General features: G+C 39.3%; 1 protein-coding gene across 1 annotated transcript; it reads left to right on the top strand.

The window, feature by feature from the left end:
• The first annotated feature begins 1,088 nt into the window (after positions 1-1,088).
• LOC124287999 (microfibril-associated glycoprotein 4-like) lies at positions 1,089-22,964 on the top strand. Its single transcript, XM_046724510.1, has 5 exons — positions 1,089-1,581; positions 10,974-11,107; positions 12,132-12,228; positions 21,480-21,644; positions 22,207-22,964. Exons 1-5 carry the CDS (start codon positions 1,266-1,268, stop codon positions 22,446-22,448), a joined length of 954 nt encoding a protein of 317 aa, XP_046580466.1. The 5' UTR covers positions 1,089-1,265; the 3' UTR covers positions 22,449-22,964.
• Positions 22,965-24,066: the final 1,102 nt, after the last annotated feature.

The following is a 24,066-nucleotide window of genomic DNA, read 5'->3' as shown; positions in this document are numbered from 1 at the left end:
GAACGGCGGTGTAGCCTAATGGAACTGATTATGGCACTGTCAGTGTATCGAGTACATCACACAGATCTCAGTAATGAAATAATAACAATTTAACCATCTTACCATCTCTTGTTCTTTAATAGTGCCCTGAAGAAGGAATGTGAAGTTTCTTTTTTTGACTCAGTAATATGATGAAAGAACAAGTTGATCTCGATTCCCATATTGGGCTTCTTCTGTTGTTTTTGTTCTTCATTTGAGAGATCACTTATATGTGTCCCCATACGTTCCTATATTGTGACCTGGGTATATTTCGTTTTTACAATTCCGGGGAATGTTATGAGAATTCGTTATCCCGAGGGACGATAAGTGTGTTTTTGCAAGTGAAAAATCACTGCAAAGAGCTGCGTTCCTCGGGCAGGCCAGGAGCCTGGGTTCGAATCCTGGCACGTCCTATTATGTTTCTTGGTTTGTCACTAAGGTCGTAAACGACTGACGCCTGCTTCAGTACGGGATTAGTAAGTGAGTGAGTGTGTTTAGTTTTAAGCCGCTTTTTTGCAATATTCCAGCAATATCACGGCAGGTTGACACCAGGAATAGGGATTTATACATTGTAGCCATGTGTGGAATCGAACCCGGATGTGTCGTGACGAGCCAAAGCTTTAACCACGAGGCTACCCTACCGCTCGATAAGATACCGATAATATACTTTCTTGGCAATGAGATTAGTATGATCGTTTATGGCAAAAGATATTGCCAACACAAACATACAAGCAAGTATGAGTTTTAGGTACATTTGTAAATACTTCTGCAAAACCGTTCTAACGAAGCAAAGCAGCTATACAGTATATACGATACTAGAATAACTAGTATTTTGCAAGCTTGAATCCGAATTCCATGGAACAGGATTTTCAGGTAGATATCATGCGACAAACAATTGTTAGTCTGTATTAGAAGACTTCTATAACAGAGACATTAGCTTGGACGCTGAGGACACTGCTCATCAGCAATATCCTCAGAACAAAGGCGTACATGGAGGAACGAGGTCGATCTTTGCATACTGAAAGACATGTCATATTACACACAGCGATCGATATGTCTTTGTGGAAAAACTTCAAGCTCCGTGGCAACTCTGATGCAGTTTATCTTTTGACCTATATTAACTGCCTTTCCTGGTGGTTGGGATAGTTTGTGGCTTGTTACGCCGCTCAATGTGAACCATCTATCGAACACCTGTGTCTTTGATTCTATATGCTTATATGTGGATAGCAAACTGTCCTAAGTTCTAAATGGAATCAAGCTACATATATTATCAGTATATTTTGCTTGTTCTACATCTGCGATATTGCATTGGGTGTGATGATGTCACGTTCATGTACCCAGCGGAGGCCTTGAACGGTGGTCTTGTAACGGACTTCGCTCTATGGACAAGAGGTGATACCGGTTCTCTCGTCGGCTGTACCAGCGACTGCCAACGTCACCACAAATGTGTATCCGTGTTCTACAACAGTGGTACTGACACTTGTACTGCCCATGCAGTCCAGATTTATCCCAACGATCCACGAACAACCGATGCTGGATCTGTCTACTATACTTTACCCATAGGTAGGCTGCACGTTCCACATTGACTCAGTGTTGGTTTATAAGGAATTCTAACTTTTTTGAGTGGCATTTAGAAGTTGGTATGATGAACAGGAATGCTTTTTTATGGATAGACAACTTCTTCGTTTCTATCGATGCGACGTTTCGGGGTAGATGCTAACACTGTTATAAAGCAAGTCGCATCAATTGCAATAAAAATGTTGTCTATCCATAAAAATGTTCCCGCTTATAAGTATTATGCTTTCTTATTTTTGTTATTTTTATTTGTTGTTTATTTGTTTTCTTTGAGACACACGAATGTGGATATGAATTGTCACACAATCTAATTCGGAATGTCAAGAGATTTATAAGATTCGACTTTTCCAAAGCAGATTCCATACGACGTGAAATAGAATATTTGTAATAATAAGGTTTTTGACTAATGTAAATTCTGCGTTGATTCCAAGTGTTCACTTGAAGCCTCTACCTGTAGTACCCACCGCTGCGACGTAATTTTAACTTAAATAATACCGATATTGATTTGTGTGATATTGCCGTGCAACTGACAAAGTTGCAAATAAGTTTAAAATATCAGATTCATTTTCGAAATTACTGTGTAGGCTTTAGTTTGCAAACATATTTTCCCCACATCATATAATTTGTGAAATAATGCTATAGCAAAAGCGAAAATTTATGTGACCATGAATCCATAGTTTTCCTTTGTGTTTGACCCGTGAAGATCCGGGGTAGAATAGGTCTTCAGCAACCCATTCTTGTCATAACAGGCGACTATGCTTGTCGTAAAAGGCGACTAACGGGATCGGGTGGTCAGGCTCGCCGACTTTTGGTTGACACATGTCATCGGTTCCCAATTGCGTGGATCGATGCTCATGCTGTTGATCACTGGATTGTCTGGTCCAGACTCGATTATTTACAGACCGCCGCCATATAGCTGGAATATTGCTGAGTGCGGCGTAAAACTAAACTCACTCACTCACTCCTTTGTGTTTAGAGCACATGTAGTCGTCTTTACAGTGGACTATTGAATAAAGCTCACATTTAATATGATCTTATCAATAAAACTTGTTAAAGTACTTGTACACTGTAACATGACTTAATATGAGGCATTGCCAATCCCAAAGGAGGTGTACCATATACTTTCTTGTGGTTAAAGCGTTTGCTCGTCACGCCGAAAGGCTCGCGTTCGATTCCCTACAAGGGTACAATGTGTGAAGCCCATTTCTGGTGTGCCCCGCCGTGATATTGCTGGAATATTGCTACAGGATGGCGTAAAACCAGAGCACAAACAACCTACGCTAACAGGCGCGTAATGGGTGTTTGTTGTCGCACTCAGCCAATGTCCTAGGTATAAGACGGCGTAAATAGTAGACTGTAGTGATTGGCATCATGAACTTCTATCTACGCTCTTGGGATATGATGACATGTGTCAACCTAGTCAGTGAACCTGATCCCGGTAGCCGCCTGACTACAAACCAGTTTTAACCCGGGTCTTCACGAGTTAGGCGTTAAATACATCGGGTGGTGGGTGATACGTTTGACAGCCCGTCATCACATCCCGGAAGTTGGGATCGTTGCACATAATACACGCAACATATAGCTTGACTTTTGCTGCGATCCTTTCAAAACAAAATAGGTCAGAGCAAAGAATGCCCAGTTTTGAAACAGATTTTATACATTAATTTCCACATGGGTACAACGTGTAAAGCCCACTTTTGGTGTCCCCAGTGGGATATTGCTGGAATATTGCTAGAAGCGGCGTAAAACCATAGTCACTCACTCACTACAATAATTCACTATTAATTGTACGGAGATTTTGTTGACAACACGTGGAGGGCATTCCCATATTATTTCCGTATTTTCACTTGCAGCGTTTTGATGCACCTTTGCAAGTTTAACTATGAATCTGTAAGCATGGATTTAAACACTACACAGATGAGGTGGTCACGCTAGTTTCCTTTATTTGTAGTTAAGATGATAAATCAGTGGACAATCACACAATCTCCTCAAGGAACTACAAAATACTACAAAGTTTTTTTCAGTGATCCATTCTTCAACGTTTACGTCTTTATTTACCAAAATACTTTTTCAGGGGAATACCAATCAATCGCACAGTCTCTTTACGGAACTACCAAATCAAACATTTATTTTCAATGATCCATTGTTCAACGTTTGCGTCTATATTTCCTAAATAGTTTTTCAGGGGAATACTAATCACATAACTTAAGAGGCTACTATATTGTTTCCGAGAATTTTATGACAAACTGTACGACAGTTAAATAAATAAAGTGAGCTCTGTGAGTAAGTGTACAGTATGTTCGTAACTAGTGTGACTGTATAGTGTATATATTTATCTGTAGTTGTTCGCCCCAACAAAACCAAATTGTGTGAGTCAGTAGGGATTTACGCAGCCTTTGACAATGTCCAAGCACAATGGTTCAAGCTATCTTGTATTTTCCTCAGACTGCTTTCGTCAACAGGCTCAATGTCTATTTGAAGACCTCTCTGGCATAAGAATATAACACACAGTGGATAATAAAACGTTCAACATCAAATACGTACAAAATTGGCCAACATACTTTAAGGCAAAACGGTTTTTTAGATAAAAATATGCAGAAACAAATTCTATTATTCCTATATTTGCTTCGGGTGACAGAGCTGATAATAAAGATTATCATATGTTCATTTAGGTCATTCTGCAGTGTATTATTTGGGGAGTCTAGTACCATAACATTGAAATTATGGATGTTGCTAATATTTATTTGTCCATTGTCCTTCTTATTCTGTGTTGACAATCTAGTATATTTTAAATCAGTCACTGATGATGGCAAACATGATTTTCTCTATTGTTTCAGTAAAATGTACTTGGTAAAAAGATACTTGAAGTATGATGGATGATCTTGTTACACACACTGAAGTGACCCAAATGGTAAAAGGTTGAAAAGTACTCAGGGCGTTTTATTGTCGAGCATTCTGTGAAATACACCTGTTTTGTGAACTAAAGAAAGCTTTATGGTATAGTTTCTTCTAAGTTACTCCCCTAACAGATCCAAATGTATTTCTTAAGGCATCTAATAAAAAAAATTCTAATATCATTTCTTGGCCCTCATCAAAATTGTTCCAGGTGTTCTCACAGTAATAAGATATTGGTAATATGTAAGAGTTGCACAAATCTGTTCGCTGTTTCTATTCAAAAGATATTTGAAACATCATCAGCTATTTGACATTGGACCTACTTTGGGTATAATGTCATTATAATGCAATTGCCACTGACCATCTCGTTACAATGTGCGTCTTGTCAATATCACGGCAGGGTGCGCCTGCAATGGACTTCACTTTGTGTATTCATGAGTGGAATCGAACTCTTTGACATGATGAGTGAGCACTTTAACCACAACACCACCCTATTACAGTAATGGGCAAGTTGTTAGGCTGACAAACCTGACATGTCTAGACACGACATCTACCAAGAACTGCACTCATACAAATTTGTTTTAAAGAAATCCAAACTAATGACATGGACTATCATATTTTACACTTTGGAAAACTTCCTTGTTGCCGACTTCCTTGTTGCTTCTAACGTTGTTAAGAAAAGAACAACCTGTGTAGAGATAATAACAGCAACAAGACATATTTTCAATGGTTTATTGTATCTAGCTTCACAAAACGACAACTCTCAGAAGCAATAGAAGTCAGACATCACAAACCTTTGAAACTTTAGTCTACAGACGGTTGTTACATCCCCTGTACCTATGAAGTTGGAATCAAGAGAGTCATGTCCCTTTTTATTTCAGCGTATTATTTATGAATCCTTCGTACATCTGGTTTAATTGCCTGTGTGCCCTTTGTTTGTTCTCACTACGTATCTGGATTCATCCACTTATTTGCTTGTTGCTCATTATCCATTACCTGATGATAAGCTTAACTTGATGCTCATTATCCATTACCTGATGATAAGCTTAACTTGATGCTCATTATCCATTACCTGATGATAAGCTTAACTTGATGCTCATTATCCATTACCTGATGATAAGCTTAACTTGATGCTCATTATCTATTACCTGATGATAAGCTTAACTTGATGCTCATTATCCATTACCGGATGATAAGCTTAACTTGATGCTCATTATCCATTACCGGATGATAAGCTTAACTTGATGCTCATTATCCATTACCTGATGATAAGCTTAACTTGATGCTCATTATCCATTACCTGATGATAAGCTAACTTGATGCTCATTATCCATTACCTGATGATAAGCTAACTTGATGCTCATTATCCATTACCTGATGATAAGCTTAACTTGATGCTCATTATCCATTACCTGATGATAAGCTTAACTTGATGCTCATTATCCATTACCTGATGATAAGCTTAACTTGATGCTCATTATCCATTACCTGATGATAAGCTTAACTTGATGCTCATTATCCATTACCTGATGATAAGCTAACTTTGCCTATCACAACATAGCAGATGCCTGGCCAGCTTAATGGCTTGTTTGTTATTTAACGCCATGCCCAGTACAGATCGAAATGTGGGTTCACGAAGTCACTTCAGGAATTCCTTCATTGCACTTGCAAGAGTGAGTGAGTTTAGTTTTACGCCGCTTTTAACAATATTCCAGCAATATCACGGCGGGGGACACAAGATATAGGCTTCACACACTGACATTAGCAAGAACAATATACTTGACCTTTTGGCCGTTGTCATATAGCTTGACTATCGCTCATTAGAGATTTAAACTACAAACTAACTAGGCACGTGATGAAACTAAACACATGACATAAATGTATTTCAGCAGAAACAATATTATATATGTACCTGCCCATATGACGATTAACCTTTGAGGCAGCAGTAGGCTTCCTCTTGATCTCATCGTGTACGCCCATCATAAGGGATATTTATAAATATTTTAATGTGAAAACAGTTAAGGATCTTTTTACAAATGTTAATTTTCATATATTTTTTGTTTTTTTTAAAGAAATTGATTTATTTGATGAATTCTGATTCATGTGTTTTGTAAATAGATATATTTTAAAGATTGGTAGTTTAGATTAGTAACTTAGATTGTTAGTGGCTGAACCCTCAAAGGGGGTTAAAGTATTGTAAAATTATTGTCCCCACATTTTAAATGTAGTATTTTTGTTTCTTAAACTGTCGGCTAAACTATCCTACAATCGCCAGCGGCTTAAGGGAAGGTGTAAATCCAGCTAGGGTCCATACAGGTAGCGAAAGTAATGTAAGTCCCCATGGTTCCTAGTATGGTGATCTACCTTCAGTTGCTGGCGATCTATAGCCTGTGTTTTATACTGTTTTGTCTTCTTTAATTGGAATGTTTTAGCTTTACATGCTAGTTTTATATTCATATCTGTGATTCTCTAGTGTTTTTACTGTCCATCGTCGACAGGTTTTAATCTTCAAAATGTTTTCACTTGTTATTGTATAAATTGTTTTCGTCACGATATGGTTGAGATATTGCCGATGTGACGTTAAATATTAACTCACTTACTCACTCACTCATCTTGTACGCCCATCTGTCCGATGTGTTACTATATGTGTACATTGATTTCAGGTGTAACAATGATCTGAAAACTTTCACAATTGATCATAAGGCAAAGTCCTGATCGATTAACCCACCAGAACTAGAAAATACAGAGGTCAGAATCAGCTCTGTTTATGGCACAGATGTCTCATGGATGTGTTCTTTTAATAACACAGCTGTCAGTTCAGCCGTAGGTTTGTAAATATCCGAGTCGAGATCAGACAAACTAGTGACTGATAACGGGAGCAACAATGTTATCGACACATTCATTTGGTAAGAGGCGACTGACGGGATCGGGTAGTCAGGCTCGCTGACACATGTCATCGTATCCCATTTGCGTAGATGCTCATGCTGTTGAGCACTGGGTTGTCTGCTCCAGACTTTATTTACAGACTGCCGCCATATAGCTGGAATATTGCTGAGTGCAGCGTAAAACTAAACTCACTCACTCTAGTCCATGTAACATTAATATCTGGTACATCTTGAAATATCCCGGTGTAACAGGCCATAGTATACCCCTATCCCAGACTATAACCGGGTCTAAACTGGGCTAGCCCAGACTATACCCCAGGTATAATCTTGGCTAGCTTAGTTTATACCCCGGGGTATATTCTGGACTAGGCCATAACACACACACACACACACACACACACACACACACACACACACACACACACACACACACACACACACACACACACACACACACACACACACACACACCAGCCAAGATTATACCCTACAGAAAAGAAGTGATTAAGGATACTATTATAATTTTATTGTTCTTCTCACACAATTAAACACTGGTTACAACATTGAAATGGTCGGATACATATTCCAGGTACAAAGCATGATCAGTCTGGGTTTTCAAGCTGAATTTGGCAGGGTATGTCAGCCATTGCATTGACTGACCAACTGTACTGTAAATGTAAATGTCACATCTTAACAGACTTGCGGTTGACACAACTTCTGCATCTCTTGCCCACACTCCATCTCGTGAAATTCCTGAATTAGTGATGTACTCATTGACATTTTGGTTCAGGAAATGTTTGAGTTCATCATTAATGTCATTGTTCATATGCTGAACCACTCGATGTCGGATAGTGCTGTGACTGTCCTCGGATCCCGTCAGGCTGTAATTCGAAGTAGCCTTTGGTTCGGTATGTCCGACGGCGTGCTGTCAAGTCCGTTGATCTTCCCGCAATAAATGTCCTTTGAAGAGTTCAGGCCTAATGCAGCAGCCATATTCCTTAGAGCAATTTGGCGGATAGGGTTGACTTGATTTGTTAGGTAGTAAGGTCTGTATGGTATGGTATTGTTAGAAGGTGAAAATGAATCCCTAAAGCATTAAGAGAATTACAGCAGATTCCGTATTTCGATTAGCAGTATGACTTCAGAACTGATAACATTTCATGACTAAGAACGGTTAGACACATGGAGACAGAAAGTCGGGAATAAGAGAAAGATAAACATTCAGATATGAACTTGGCTAAAACTTTTCGTGAGGCGAAAACACGACAAGGTCGTAAGAGGAAGGTTACGAAATACATGAGTTAAAGGGCGGAGACGGAAGTAGTAAATCACTGAATAGGGGAGTCACTGAACGGTGCTGTCCGAGACCCTCATATTATAATACACATGCGTGAAAGGACAGATACAGTTATTAACGAATCAAAACAATATGTTGAAATATGTGATCAAGATCAGGTCAGGCTCGTCTCATTTAAAAAGGCATGTTTGGTTCGTTGCTTCGGTTCGTCAACAGAATCACTAGGGCTTTCGGGTCTTCTGTGTAAAGGAAATTTTGCCTACTTCCTTTCATGAAAGGATGCAAAAACATGTCAGTTTTGTTTTGTGAAGTTGACGGATTCAAATATATGAAACAGAGAAATTGCACGTTTTGCATTCCTGTTCCTTGTTACACGGTTTGCAATTGCCTGTAGTATCTCTTTCATTGTTTGTTGGCCGCACTCTTTTTCTTGCAATCTTCTAACGATAAAACGTCGGCTCATTTTCACTGATACAATTACGCTTTATGGTTGTATGTGCTTTTGACTTTCAGACATCCAAGTTATATTTCTGTTTAATGTCAGTTCAAAGCATATCTTTGTAATATCTTCCAAACAAATCAATATACTTCAAACAAATACTGATCCATACGTCTACAGATATTTCTCACAAAAATTGTAACTCACGAAATGTTCATTTTATAGTAAAGAAGTTCATCTTCGAATAATTAGTTATATAGTTCGTTTCATCCCTCCGTAAATTCAAAAGTTTCAGGCGGAGACTGATCTGGTATGCATTCATACAATGTTTGCTGATTTGTTTTGGTTTCCATGACCACCCGAACCTGTGAGTAGGGTTCTCATCAATATCTATGCGGTCTGTCATTTAGACATCCATGAAGCATTAGATGTTAGTATATGATACATTTGGTTTTACTTCAAATTAAATGAAATAATATGAAAGATAAAACCTCAGAGCAATATGAAGTTTTAGTTTCAAACGGCACCCGTGTTTAGAATTGGTTGTTTTGTACTTTTTATACCCAAGACGCTTTTTCAGTCATCTTTGAAAGAGATAACCAAAATACTGTGGGAGACGTGGAGAACGGTACATAAAGATCTGGAGCTATTATTCTGTCCTCTCTTTCCTCTAATCTCACATTACATCACAAGTCACAGGAAGACCAGGGCCCCGTTCCTCAAAGCGATCGTAGCGCTACGACGGTCGTAGGTCTGTGCTAAAGTATGGGAGTTACAATCATCTAAAGCGCTGCAATCGCTTTGAGGAACGGGGCCCTGCATGGTTTGTGACGATCATTACACCCTTGTTTACTCTGCCTAGTTACAAGTTACACACACACACACACACACACACCTCCCAGTGATTTTTTTGGTACTGACATGAATTGATTTTCAGAACTTAGTCAATTTTAGAATGCAATTGTTAACTACATCATTTCTTTGTTGTGTGTTGCTTTCCCACCTGGTACTTTTACAGACTGATTCCTGGTCAACTATTTCGTGTCAGCTTGATAATCAACACGTAACAGAAATTGGGGGCTCACCCGGGATCAATGGTCGAATTGGCCAAAACTATCAAATCTCTTATGTTAAAAGACGATGTCAAGAACATTGTGATCACATTCCTGTTTGAGGAAGTTTTTTTAGCGCAGAATACCCTGGGAACCATATTGTTCCATAAGCCATGATTACGGTTTTTTATCAATATTTCTAGGAAAAGCAATTAACTCGGAGATGTCTGTTATTGAAAATTTTAATTATTCACTACATACTTAATTGTTGTTGCATTGTTCTACTTTGTAAAATATAGTCGTCAATAACATGCATGTCTACACATGAAACGGTGTACAACAAAGGACACACATGGTGTTTTTGGGGTTATTATAACGTTTTTATATTGTGAATCACCAGTTACAAACTTGTGCACAACTAAGATTGTTAGTGATAAGCCTGTTATAGGCACGTATGGAAATGCCTAGGCTATCAGCAGCGTAGTGGGAATGAGTGTTTCGAATGTTGCAAATGGGGGCTTCAAACAGCCATTAAACCGAGAGTGCCCAGTCCGCAGGATGACCATCATCTGCGCATTGTCCATCTGCGCAACCGGATGCTCACAGTGCCGCCATCAGCATCAACAGCTTTTGGTCACTGCGGCAGGAACACGATGTGGGCATTTTGGGGCAACGTTGTTATTGGCAACGTTTTATTTGGGTATGTTATATGTGGTGTTCTGGCAATATGTTGAGCAAGTTCTACAGGGAAAGGAACATAACCATAAATATTGCTATGAAATCTTCACTGACATTTCTATACTGCGTTTCAGAAAAAGAGAACTGCGCTGACATTTTGGCCCAGGATCCGTCATCTACCAACGGAATCTACATTGTAAACCCTAATGACGGCCAGGGACCCATCACCGTGTACTGTGACATGACTACTGATGGAGGCGGGTGGACGGTGAGTGAACAAATATCCTTCAACGAAGAAAGATGTCACCAAAGACACCAATGCAATACACATGCATACCTAGAGGAGAGTGCAATGTTGACCATTTCCTGAAGAACATTCTTGCCCTTCACAACTTGTCTGCTGTTTAGCGCCACATCCAGTAATATTAGAACTAAATAAACGGGTCTGAATAAGTCGATAAAGTGATTGACATCTGAATGTTGTTCTCTTCAATGCAAAGTTCATCACTGATTTTAAGACATCCATTTATACAATTACCGCCCTTGTTTTGTCGTTTTCGCCCAGTGGAATTTGTTTGGGTTTGTAATTACTGGCTAATGTCATGATATAGTTAAATATCGTTGTGTGCGGCGTTAAACAACAAACAAACAAAACGGGATCAAACACTCTTCACATTTCCACGTGCCTCCTCTAGTTAGGACAGTGTAAGAGTGAGTGAGTGAGTTTAGTTTTACGCCGCACTCTGCAAAATTCCAGCTATATGGCGGCGGTCTGTAAATAATCGGATTTGGACCAGAAAATCCAGGGATCAACAGCATGAACATCAATCTACGCAATTGGGATACAACGACATGCCTCAACTAAGTCAGCAAGATTGACCAGCCGATCCCGTTTGTCGCCTCTTACGTCAAGAATGGGTTACTAAGATCAATATTCTAACCCGGACCTTCATGGTTTACAGGGTAAGAGGCAATGTGTTTTCATTAACTAATTCGGGTATATTGCTGATAAACCTAGGATTAACCATGATTCGAACCAACAATCACGCGGTTTCGGCGCGACCAAGGGAATGTATAGGCATGACATAGTCACAATTGTACAATCGACTCTGGTTTTAGCAGGGATTTCTTACAGATGTGGAAAGGGTTTTGTCATTTCTATTTACAAAGCGAATTGCATCGCCTTGAGACAAATAGTCCACCAGTAGCCTATTGTAGGGACATGTGAAATTTATCAAGTATATGATATGCTTTCACCTGCTTGTGAATATTTCCATTGTTTTATGTCTCAGGTGTTCCAGAGGAGGGAAGACGGTACTGTTGACTTTTACCAGAACTGGGCGGAATACAAGTCTGGCTTTGGATCTCTTGGAAGCGAGTTTTGGCTTGGTATGATTACACTGGTGTATGGACACGTGAGATGAGTCTAGATACAGTGCACCATAGTCTAGAGATGAGTCTAGATACATTTCGCTGAGACAGAGCAATACATACTCAAGTTATATGTTTAGTCAAGAGAGGATTTGTTGGGATGCATGGGCTGGTCAGGCCAAGTGCCAAATGCTTGGAGGATCCACAAGACTGCTTTGATAAGATATCAGACCAGAATCTATCACCCTTTCAGCAACTATGATACATTTAACTCTATTGAGTCATGTCTCATCATTTACAATAGAGGAATTGTCGTGACATTACACAATTCCATTCGAATGTTCACACATTCACATTTCAATAGACGGGTTTCGTCTTTCTAACATCAATATTGGAATTAAAAAAACACCATCGGCGACACAATGTATCTATTATAAATACTCATAGCGTAAGGCATATTTAATGAATACGCGTTTGACAACATTTCGATATATACTGTCATGGGCTGTTTACATGATTACATTATCAACTGGGGAGCGGTTGGGCAGCCTAGTGGTTAAAGCGTTCGCTCGTCACGCCGAAGACCCGGGTTCAGTTCTCCACATTGGTACAATGAAGCCCATTTCTGGTGTTCTCCACCATGGCATTACTGGCATAGTGTTAAAAGTGGCGTAAAACTAAACTCACCACTCATTATCAACGAACCGCAACTATATTTCTTTCATAAGCATAAAAAGGGCAAAAAGCCTTTCTAAATCCACAAGAAATGTAATATTAAAGCAGAGCCTAATGTACAATTTTGACAGTATCATGAATCGCTATCAAAATATCGATGATACCAGATGTCACAAACGGTGAGCGGATCCTTTCCACTCGTCAAAACCATATGTAAAGGCTAGTCAACAAATCGTAACGTATGGGTAGAAGACAAAATAGCGAACTGCATCAGACATCATCTTTGTCACTGATGCGAAACTTGTCACGCTCGACCTGCCTTTTTACTCACCTACGTTTTAAGTGCGTATCGGGTACCTATATTTATGGCAACTTTCAATACTATTGTGAATTTAGGAATTGCAACAGGACTGTTCAAGACAATTGACATTGACAGCATTTTGAGCATTCGTGAATGCATATTGTGGAGTCTGTTACTTGTTACTGTTGTTTGATTCATTACATATTTCCCGATCTACATTGTAAATCCGTAAATTGCGGTTCACTATTTGTTTTAACTATTGTTTGTGGTCGATTTCGGCGTTCACAATTTAGTTCTGTTTTCATGTAGAAATCGGTTCGTGACAGAAAGTGGGAGGGTTCGTCAGTAATCTGAACTACACTTGATGGACTGCATGTATCTATGATATACACTCCTAATCTGCCAACGTTTATTCTACTCCAATTACTTTAAATGGGGTTTTCGTGAAAAATTGCATCCGTAAAGCTGTGTTAATAGTGAATTGGACTTAGAAAGGTTTGAACTGAAAAGAGTGGTCCAGACACTTCCAAGAAAAATGAGATTTTGCAGAGGCCACAATCCATTATTTATCTTGAGCTGGGCTCCGTCTATACTAGCTACAGTAGCGCAGAACCAGTCTCGCTCGCCTCGTGCACGTTTGGTGGCTTTTCACCTCGAATCAAGGCGTAATAAAATACAATCCCGATGCTCTTTTATACACAATATGTCACTATTTACACCTCGTAAGGAAAACAAGTCGTAGGAAGAATAGGTTTTCACAGTTAATAACATTTCAGCATAAAATAAGAATTGCACTGAGCGTCGAGGCAGTGATGCCTATCTTGAAGGGCAAAAACGAACAATAAAGTATGGCGCATTTACTAACTTTGTTGACACTAAAAACATGTATAGCAATTTTGAAGTACCCCTGCTGCTTAAACGAAAAGAAAAAAGTTAATGATATACAACTATAAATAAATAAACAAATAAATAAATAACAGTTGTGCAACGCATTAGACAAAACATTTCGTACGTAGGAGTATATGTCCTCCATGTGCTGTGACTCGTTCTCACATTCACAAGTTCTTTCCTACGAGAGTTTGAAGGCGAACGGTGCCTCCTCTGGTCATGTTGGTACTTTCATGGACCATCCGCTCCTGTAGACCTTTTCTTCAAATTAAAGTACTTTCATTTTGAGAAGTATGGTTTGTTTTCTTCCGATAATCCTTAACTCTCTTGAACACAGCTCTTTGTTTCGCCAGGAGCCGCTCCTGATAATACAAGTACTCGCAAGATAAAGATGCCTAGCTATTTGAGTTTTGATGATAACGATGCTTAAGATTAGTTGAAAGGTTTCACAGGAACAAATTTGCTCATCTGGTCTGTCCTGTACATGTATGCATCAGGGTTCTTCACAGTTTTTGTAGGAATTGTCATGCTTGTCAGGTGGGAGGAAAACTTTATCAGAAAAGTACCCAAATTGCCCTACCCTTGGGACAGCAAGGGAACATAGACAATGTGAACATAGACCTAGTGATAGAAGCCTCTCTGGTTGGGTTTTCAATATAATTCCATCAACGTGAGGCATCTCTAGATCAAGTTATGAATGAGTGAACGTGACTGCCACTAATAAAGCATACATTAACTGTAGAGGTGTTTTCACTTGTGATTCATATGACCATCTTGTATCAAGTTATGCTTTTGTCCTTCAGTTGAAGCTCTGAATTTAAACATGTAATCTGTGTTCGCCTTTCGGGAAGGTAATCTACATCTTTCATGGCAGTTCATGGTATATGATGCTGAAGATGCTGCATTACGTTTCAAATCCTGTTCAAAGAAAAGGATTCCTCCTCTGGGCCTGCTTGTTTGGGGAAAGTTCAGAAAGACAAAACCAATATTTATCTCCTACAGTATATTTATAAAATCTGACGTCTTTCGCTCCAAGCCAAGTTTCATAGATTAATGTTTTACATTATTACTTTGTCGCTCCGTTTCCTTTCTAAGCTTACATCGATGCACATCATTTGCAATAATTTCTCATTCTGATTCTTCATTTAGGATTTGCGTAGGCCGACGGCCCATGGTACAATTGATGACCGACAGTATGACAAAACGGCGATTCATTGTTTGTTGCACAAGGAAAGCATTTCTTAGATTTTCTCGGTTCGACTTCAATGATATGAGATGGACATAAAACATATACTGGAATATACTGTTGTTAAAGGTTACCATATGCATTTCAAATTAATAAGTAATGGAAATGATCTTTGTCCTCCAAATAGACCACGTTACACATCCTACAATTCAATGTTATTGTGTCCATCTGTTCCCATATGTAAATATATTGAGCTACACATGGCTCGAGCCATTACCGATCAAAAGTTTACAAATGATAAATATAATGCCAAGGTGAAAGTTTGTTTTTAAAAAGCGCAGTCACTGAATTCTAACCATTACTGAGAGCCAGACTGTGAGTCCTATCCATACACCGATTTCAGAACTAATAGGAGTAATATCATAATAACATTACTATCATAATAAATGTAACGAGTCACAATGTTCTAACCGATTCTCGCCAAATAGAACTTTGAAATGATCAATGAATAGATAAATCGAGATATTCAGTTCGTGGGTGAATTTGGTATTACCTCGTGTTTAGCAATATCTCAGCAATATCATGGCGGGGGTCACCAGAAATAGGCTTCACATATTGTACCCATGTGGCGAATTGTACACGGGTCTGTAAGGAGAAAGGTACCTCACCACCCCTGTTCAGTTCGTAAATAAGTAAAGTGCATGTGTACAGAAGTATTCATGAACATGCTAATATGAAAGTTGATTCAGAGGCTTTCCGCAAAGTAAATATTATGCTTGGGTGTTTACTTAAAAATACTAAAGATAAATATCTATAGGCATGCTTGAATAAAGCCCGTGTAGCAAGTCGTTCAATCAGTTATTGATTGTCCTTTACTGAAACAAGAAGCTCTTACTACACATTGTAATGGCTTGGTGGAGAGGGAATACTGTTCCAATTTGCATGATGGATACAGATATAGTATGACCAGAAATTATTGAGAACTTTAGGAATATGTTTAATTGGATTTCTAGTATAAACAACCTTGACCAGCTATCAAGTGCTTGGTTTCATTCAAGAGAGACAACTCCGTTAATGATTTTTCATTAGCTTGTGAAGAGTTATCCCCCTTTGTTTACTTGCTAGCAGACGACATTTTCAGTGATCCCTAGTATGGATGATTTAGAGAAGAGGAAGTTGATTTTAGAGTATTATAACAAGGACATCAGATCAGCTCAAGTGATTTCAAGTAGAACCGGCATCCCTTTGTCCACTGTTCATCGTGTTTTGAAAAATATTGCAAATGGATATGGTAGGAGGCGCAGGTAGGCCCAGAAAATTGACTGTCGATGACAGGAGGCGGCTTGGTATTCTTGTTTCTAAAAACAAACGAAGGAGTTTAGAAAACTTAAGGCTGGATATGATTGATAGAGGAACTGTGGCTGTCTGTAAGGAGACAATTTGAACTGAGCTGCATGCAATGGGTTGGCAGAAAAGTCGAGGAATTCCATCACCGATCATGAAAACTGAACAAAAGGAGCGAAGGTTGAACTGTTGCTTACAGCATAGAAATTTTAACTGGGACAATGTGATTTTCTCAGATGAAAGTTCTGTGTGGCTGTTTCCTAATACACTGAAATTCTGGACCAAACAAACTGAAAAACCTTTGTATCAGCGCCCAAAGTACAGTCCGAAATTTAACGTGCGGGGTGGCATATCGTGTGGGGTGTTAGGGGCAACGCCCTTCTGTGTATTTGAAGGGAATATGAACAGTGAGCGGTACACAGATATTCTCGAGGAACATTTACTTCCATCTGCTGACGTGTTCTATGGAAATTTTGGAGTTTCCAGCAGGACAACGACCCAAAACATCGTTCAAAGCATTCACAGGCCTGGTTTCGGACCCAAAATATGACATTATTAGATTGGCCAAGCTATAGCCCTGACCTAAATCCAATAGAAAATGTTTAGGGACTTATGAACGAAAGTGTCAATAAGAAAAATCTGACAAATATTGCTGAAATGAAAGAAGAGGTGGTCCGATATTGGGACAGCATGGACCACGACTTTCTAACTTCTTTGATCAGTAGTATGCCCCGCCACATTGAAGCCTGCATTGCTGCCCATGGTGACTTGACAAAATACTAACTGTTCACCTGTCTTTGAATCTGGAGTTATGTTCTGCTAATATTCACATTTAATACGTTAGTAATGAGTGAAAAAAATGAAAAAGATTACAATCTTTAAATTCTCAATAATTTCTGGTTGTACTGTATTAAGTTGCTTGATATATAGTGTGCATCTTTCACATTTGCATATTACAACATTCAAGTCCTCAATAAACCTTTCAAGATGTTTTATGGTAGACATGTGGTGGACATTTTCAAATTTCATGCATCAGTGACAAAAATGATGTCCAATGCAATTCCCTATTTTGGCTTATACCATACGTTCCCGAATTATTTCAGGTGAACAAATGACTAGACTTAGCATATGTTTATGACGGGAGCCACCGGTGGGGCAGGATACGCTTACCTTATCGCGAACACCTGGTATCATCACTATTTCATAGCTATTCATAAACACATGCTCTGTCATTGTATCGGATGGTGAAAATCACTGGATTGTCTGTTTCAGATCCGATCTGTCTACAAACAACATCATACAGCTGTAACACTGCTGAAACAAATATCTGCTCATGATATGGTCACAATTGTACAAATGACTGCTTTTGGCAGAGATATCTTATGAATGTGGACAGGGTTCTGCAGCTTCTATTCACATCTGGTCAATTTTTCGATTCAAACTGAGCATGCGCGAACTACTACTGCAAGGTAGCAATCGGTACAGATAAGATATATATACTTGAAGCAGTGTTATGTGAAGCAAAGTAGATACTTGTCAGTGTATCAACAGGGATTAATACAATGATTATATGTTGGTGAAATAAACGAAGTGTTATGTATAATTCTAATCATTCATGGCCAATACCTATTTGACTGAAACAGTACTCAACTTACTGGAACGGTAATGATTAAACCTGAAAACAAGTCTTCTCCGACCGGGCCACCAGACGTTGTAGCATATTGATCGGCTGTAAAGTAGTTAGCTGCTGCAAAGACACTTAACTATCCTTGGTCCTGCTACCGTTGATTTCCGTACATATGAAAACACATATGTCTAAATGTACAAAAACGAAAATGCAAAATTTAAGTTAAAATTTAACATGCTGATATAAATGTAATGTTTTACATGGCTTAATGTTTTCATATGACAGATGCCCCTGAAAACAGTTTGACTTTCAAGCTTCAAAGAATGTTTATAATTTTCGTGTTGTTTCCGTATCTAATAAAAATGACTTGTACAGTATTTACAACATTTTAAAGGTTCTTTTTATGAGCATAGATACTTTCAGGATCTGTGCAATACATTGACGATATGAATTCGGAGCAATGACGATCAGGGAATGTGTATAATTACACGTGCTCTCCCATGTTGGTGTATTCATTTAAAATCTGACTGTATATATTTGCTTATATGCCAAATTGTACGATAAAAATAAGTGCTGCTTCAAACATATACCCATACATTTACCCAACGCTGTCTAAATGATCTTTAGTCCGACATTTGCAAAAGGGGACATTGGTTTTAGATATGCAAACGCAACAATCCAGGCGAAATTCATATGTGTACCCGTCAAAAAGCAAACTTGGAAAGGCAATTGGTTTGGTTGTTGATAAGCAAAAATGGCGCCGTCTCAACTTAAAACTGCTCAAAGATGGCAGGTTATTGGTATTCGGATTGCTTGCATGTCATAAAGGACTGTTGCAATTGATGTTGGTTGCCATCCATCGACTTTCAGCTGATAGGACAGAATTCATTAGCAAACTTATGACTTTAAGGAACGTAAGCGTTCGGGTAGACCAGGATTTGCCGCTCCTTGTGATGAGACAGCCCTTCTCAGAACCTGCAGTTACAGCATATATATTGACATTGTTCGCAGTTATGTGATTTCTGGAGGATCGAATGACTTGTTAACGTCGTACAGCCACAAATATCATCACTACAACATGAGTTAGAAAATTTGCATGTTTGTTTTCTCTAAATCAACTACAGGTTCTCGTTCGTTTCGCTTCTAGAGTTGCGATTTAATTATTCCTTGAGTTTCGATAAGTTATTTTGCTCTGATTAATGGTAACATAATGATATTATGAATACTATGGGGTGTTGTGATACATTTTACCGTGTGTATATTATTAACAGACAAGGACTACGTGTTGTTGTTTCTTTTCTTGACAACATTAACATTAACGCACGATCCACACGCGTTTCTGAGGTTTATATTCTGAGTGTTTTTTCAGATCCGGGCGCATACACATTCCGTGTTTTACACTACAGCATGTGTTGGAACCTCAGGGTGCACATGTTGCTTTTCATGTACTCTGTAGAATAAATTGACCATGCTGAGACGCTTGGGTGAGCAGTCACTCCTTGCAATCTTTGCTCACTACGCGTGAAGATCACGGATAGATTTCATACTCAGCAGCCATGTTTGTCTAACGGGATCGGGTGGTCAGGTTCGGTATCCAAACTGCGCAGATCGATGCCCATGACGCCAATCGTTTATGATGACCGGGGTGTTGCGCATGACAGTCAACATGGTGCCTGCATTCAAGCACCCTAGTCTCATCCAATGTTTACATTACTAGGTCACATTGATCAAAGGCCCAGAGCAGACAGACTGTGTGGAAAGTTTGAAACGACACCCTACTGACCAAAGGCAGGCAGTGACGGTCCATTAAGATATGATAGTTTATCCCACTATTAGAAACAATCCACGGTGCCGTGTTTAACGCAAAACGCGTAGTAGACAATTGTTTCACTGCAGCTGGGGATGACGTTTGAATGTCATCACCACAGACCCCATGTCCGGGCAGCTCGCTGATATATCCAAGGCAATGGCGAATATCAGTAAAAGGGTCAAAGCAGCACCCTATTGACTGCCACTCTGGATTTGTTTTGGGGATTCACTCCCTTTGCCGTTCCGCCCAGGCTGACGGGTCCTCCTCCTCAAAACGTCTGGGTTTGAGGCACCAGATAACCAACTTACGCCCCTTCTGGCAGTGGGACCACCATTCGGTCAGAACCTAAACATGACAGTTATAGGCTATTACAGGCGCATATGGAGGTTTACACATATTTGTAATTTATCCCCAAAAGCCATGGCTTCAACTTTGTCATGTCCAAATTCAGTGCTGAATTTAAATTCAAAAGTTAAATACTTCAATACACATTGCAACAAAAGGGGAAAATGTTGTGTTCCCCTTTATACGAGATTAGAACGATTTCAGTGAAACAACTTTGGCTTGATCATCCTCAAGCAAAAACAAACAAATCTTTCTTAGAGTTGTCCCATTTAACAATTGATTCTTTATGTAGTAATTGAAAATAAAGCCATTATCAAATCACTGTTTGCTTATTACATAAGGATCGGAGACCGTCTTAGCAAAAACATTCTAAGCATAAACAAATCATACGTTATATATATTCTCTTGTCTTCTGTACACATCAATCAGAAGTGTATAATGCCCATGCTTCGGGCCACCACGACGGTCTGTTGTTGGTTACTAAGCAAGGTTCAAGTAACACAATGGCTGACGCTGTTGCTACAGCAGCACTCAACAAATATGTGAAAGCACTTCTAGTACCATATTGTTTCACTTTGTAATCAAAATATAACATTTGTGTGCTAATGCAGTAGTGTTTACTATTCTTTACATCTACATGCGATGTCAGTCTTGACTTGATGAGGTCATTAGATGTGTTGACCATGCTTGATGTACGCACGGATGTAATAGTACTCTCAGTATTTCGGGCTGGCTAAACTTTATCTCTAAACATTATATAAACTTTAAACTAAATATTGCCAGTGACAATATGCTGGCAAATTTTGCTGGCTTATGTAGAGGCAGCAGAGATGTATTACGTTCCAATCGTACCTGGTATAGTGGCATGATTTGTTTTCCTGGTGATCTAAATCCCCATTCTGATCTTGTATTATTGTCTAAAAGTATGATATTTTTAATATCTTACAACTTCTTTAAATCCAATGCATATCGGTATTGTCCTGACGATTAAATATCACATGTATTAAATGTAGTATTTAGAGTCATAAAATCGACGGGGCTCTTTGTACACATTCACTTACTCAACTACATGTTCTACCATGTTTCTTTGAAGGTAATGATATACTTAATCGCTTGACATCGGCGAAACCATCACAACTGAGAATCGACATGAGAGACAAGAATCAGGCATCCGGGTATGCAAAGTACTCCTCCTTCTCTGTGGGGCCTGAAAGTAACAACTACAAACTAACGGTTTCAGGCTACAGTGGGGACAGAGGTAAGTTCGTGGACAGCTCAGGTGACTTCACTACCTCCGGCGATCTGATTGGCTAACACATTACACTGAATGAATGTGTTTCTTTAAAAAATATTTGTACTCGTTTTTAAAATTATTCCTACCAAGATAAAACATCAGATAGTGACATCTTGGATGATAGACGTTTGAGTTTCCCTCTCATTTTCGCACGTGCATTTGTTGTCATTTTATTAACCAATTTGATTGGGCTGACGAGCTAGTTTTTCATACTTCCGGCACAGCAACTCGGTCTTTGGCGATTTAATAAAACCCATCAAATGCATCCCCACGGAAAGCGCATGTATATGCCTCCTACATACATCGGAGATATGGACAAACGCTTTTGATACTTGTGAGACCTTTAAAATACGATATATTCATTGACATGTGCGTAATTGTCCGGTTTTCGATCATGTCACCGTATTTCTGTGATGAACCTTTATGTATTATATAGTAGGGGGTGTTGATACTAAACCGGGGCCTAGTTTATCGATTTTCTGACCCGCAGTGGGGGCCTGTGCATAACGGCATGTACTTTCTCCAGGTGACTCGTTAACCAGTACTCATAACGGCATGGACTTCTCCACCAAAGACAGGGACCAGGACACGTGGGGCAACAACTGTGCTCTCGCGCGGTACGGTGGCTGGTGGTACAGAGATTGTCACAGCAGCAACCTGAACGGCCTACACGGCAACGACGGCTACAGTAACGGCATGAACTGGGAAAGCTGGCACGGTTTCTACTACTCTCTTATGTGGACTGAAATGAAACTGAGACCTGTTTAGAAGTTGTTATTATTTTGTTGAATACCTACTTCATAATAACATAGCTACGTAGCTGCAGTGTTAATTCTCAAACATCGGTTTGGTCCATTCACACACAATGGTTCAATAACTCTCGCTGCTGCACAGACAACACACACACACACACACACACACACACATCTACCTATCTATCTATCACTCTTTTTACAATGACGTGTGTGATTAGAGACGGTTCTTATATCGATTTTTTAAAATGAATTGCCGTTAGTTGAAAATTCATCAACCGACGTGCGCCCAGATAACATACTGACCTTGGGCCAACGTCATCACTTTCGGTCATGAATTTCGTTAGCCGAGAGCCGCGATGCGGTCTTTTTCAGTCTTGACTGAAGTTAGTGAAATCTGTGTTTTCAATTTCAAGAAAATCATCAATCATGTTGGCATTTCTGAATGTACCATGACTGTTTTTCGGTGGGCACAAATCGGAAATAAAGTTGAACATAATAAAAACACATAATGAAACACTTACCGCTATATATTCAAGGAAACCTCTACTCCGATGGCCCAGGTTGTGATCATGTCGCGTCGTCTGCTCGAAGAATCAGAGCACCTTCTAGGAAAAGCTAACAGTTCGGAGTAGCGTCCCTGGAATACAATTTCCGCGATGCTATCCGACGTTGGGCCAAGGTCGGGCCAACGTATGCCAACCATTGCCAACGTTGGGCCAACGTCGGAATGCTATCTGGGTAACAGTGTTTCGCCATAATGTCTCCACCCTTGTGCTAGGAGATAATATATGTTGATTTATATTCGTTTATACAATTAGACACAATTTTGAAAAGCGATTAATAAGTCAGTTATGGTCGTAGTCGCATTATATTATCTGTTCAGTTTGTGGATACAGTACCGTGAGGCAACTAACAGGATTTATAATTCAGTTTTTTATTGGCTTCAGTTTAATTACGTGTCTCAAGAGCATTGTTGCGTAGCACACAGATATAACCTGTCGTAAATGCTCAAACGTTGTCTCCATCACTAATGTCAGGAGACTGCAGAGATTACAAGCCGTGGAATGGTGCGCTCACAGAGCTGATTGCACAACATGACTCACTTACCAACGTAAATCAACGGCTTGACGAAATGGCGTTACAGTATGATGAGTGACTTTAGTTTTACGCCGATTTTAGCAATATTTCACCAATATCACGGCGGGGGACACAAGACATGGGTTTCACACATTGTACCCATGTGGGTTACCATACCGCTTGAACTATTAGGCTACCCCACCACCCCTACCTTAAGACGAACGTCGCTGGGGAAGAGCTGTTAACGTTTGACCGAAGTGGTTTCCTTTATCTTTCCCTTTCATTTCAAATGTATCCTGATTCTATGAATAGAAGCATTTATTGGACCGTACTTCAGTGCTTGACCACCTATTAAGCCGTTTTTAAAAAATTATTTTTTACCTATGTTTTACATAATAGCCAGTTTTCTAAATCAATAGAAAGAGAGCTCACTTTCCTGCAGGGATGAAATAAATATTCAGTAGCTATTTAAAATCTGAATTGCATCCTGTGTTGCATAATGTATTGTTGGGTTAATTTTGTAAAATAATATGCAGAAATTGATACTAAAACCA

The sequence above is a fragment of the Haliotis rubra genome, unplaced genomic scaffold, assembly GCF_003918875.1.
Source record: "Haliotis rubra isolate DU_JTF1 unplaced genomic scaffold, ASM391887v1 Scf41, whole genome shotgun sequence".
Taxonomy (NCBI): Eukaryota; Metazoa; Mollusca; class Gastropoda; order Lepetellida; family Haliotidae; genus Haliotis; species Haliotis rubra.
This window is presented reverse-complemented; position numbering and strand designations above follow the sequence as displayed.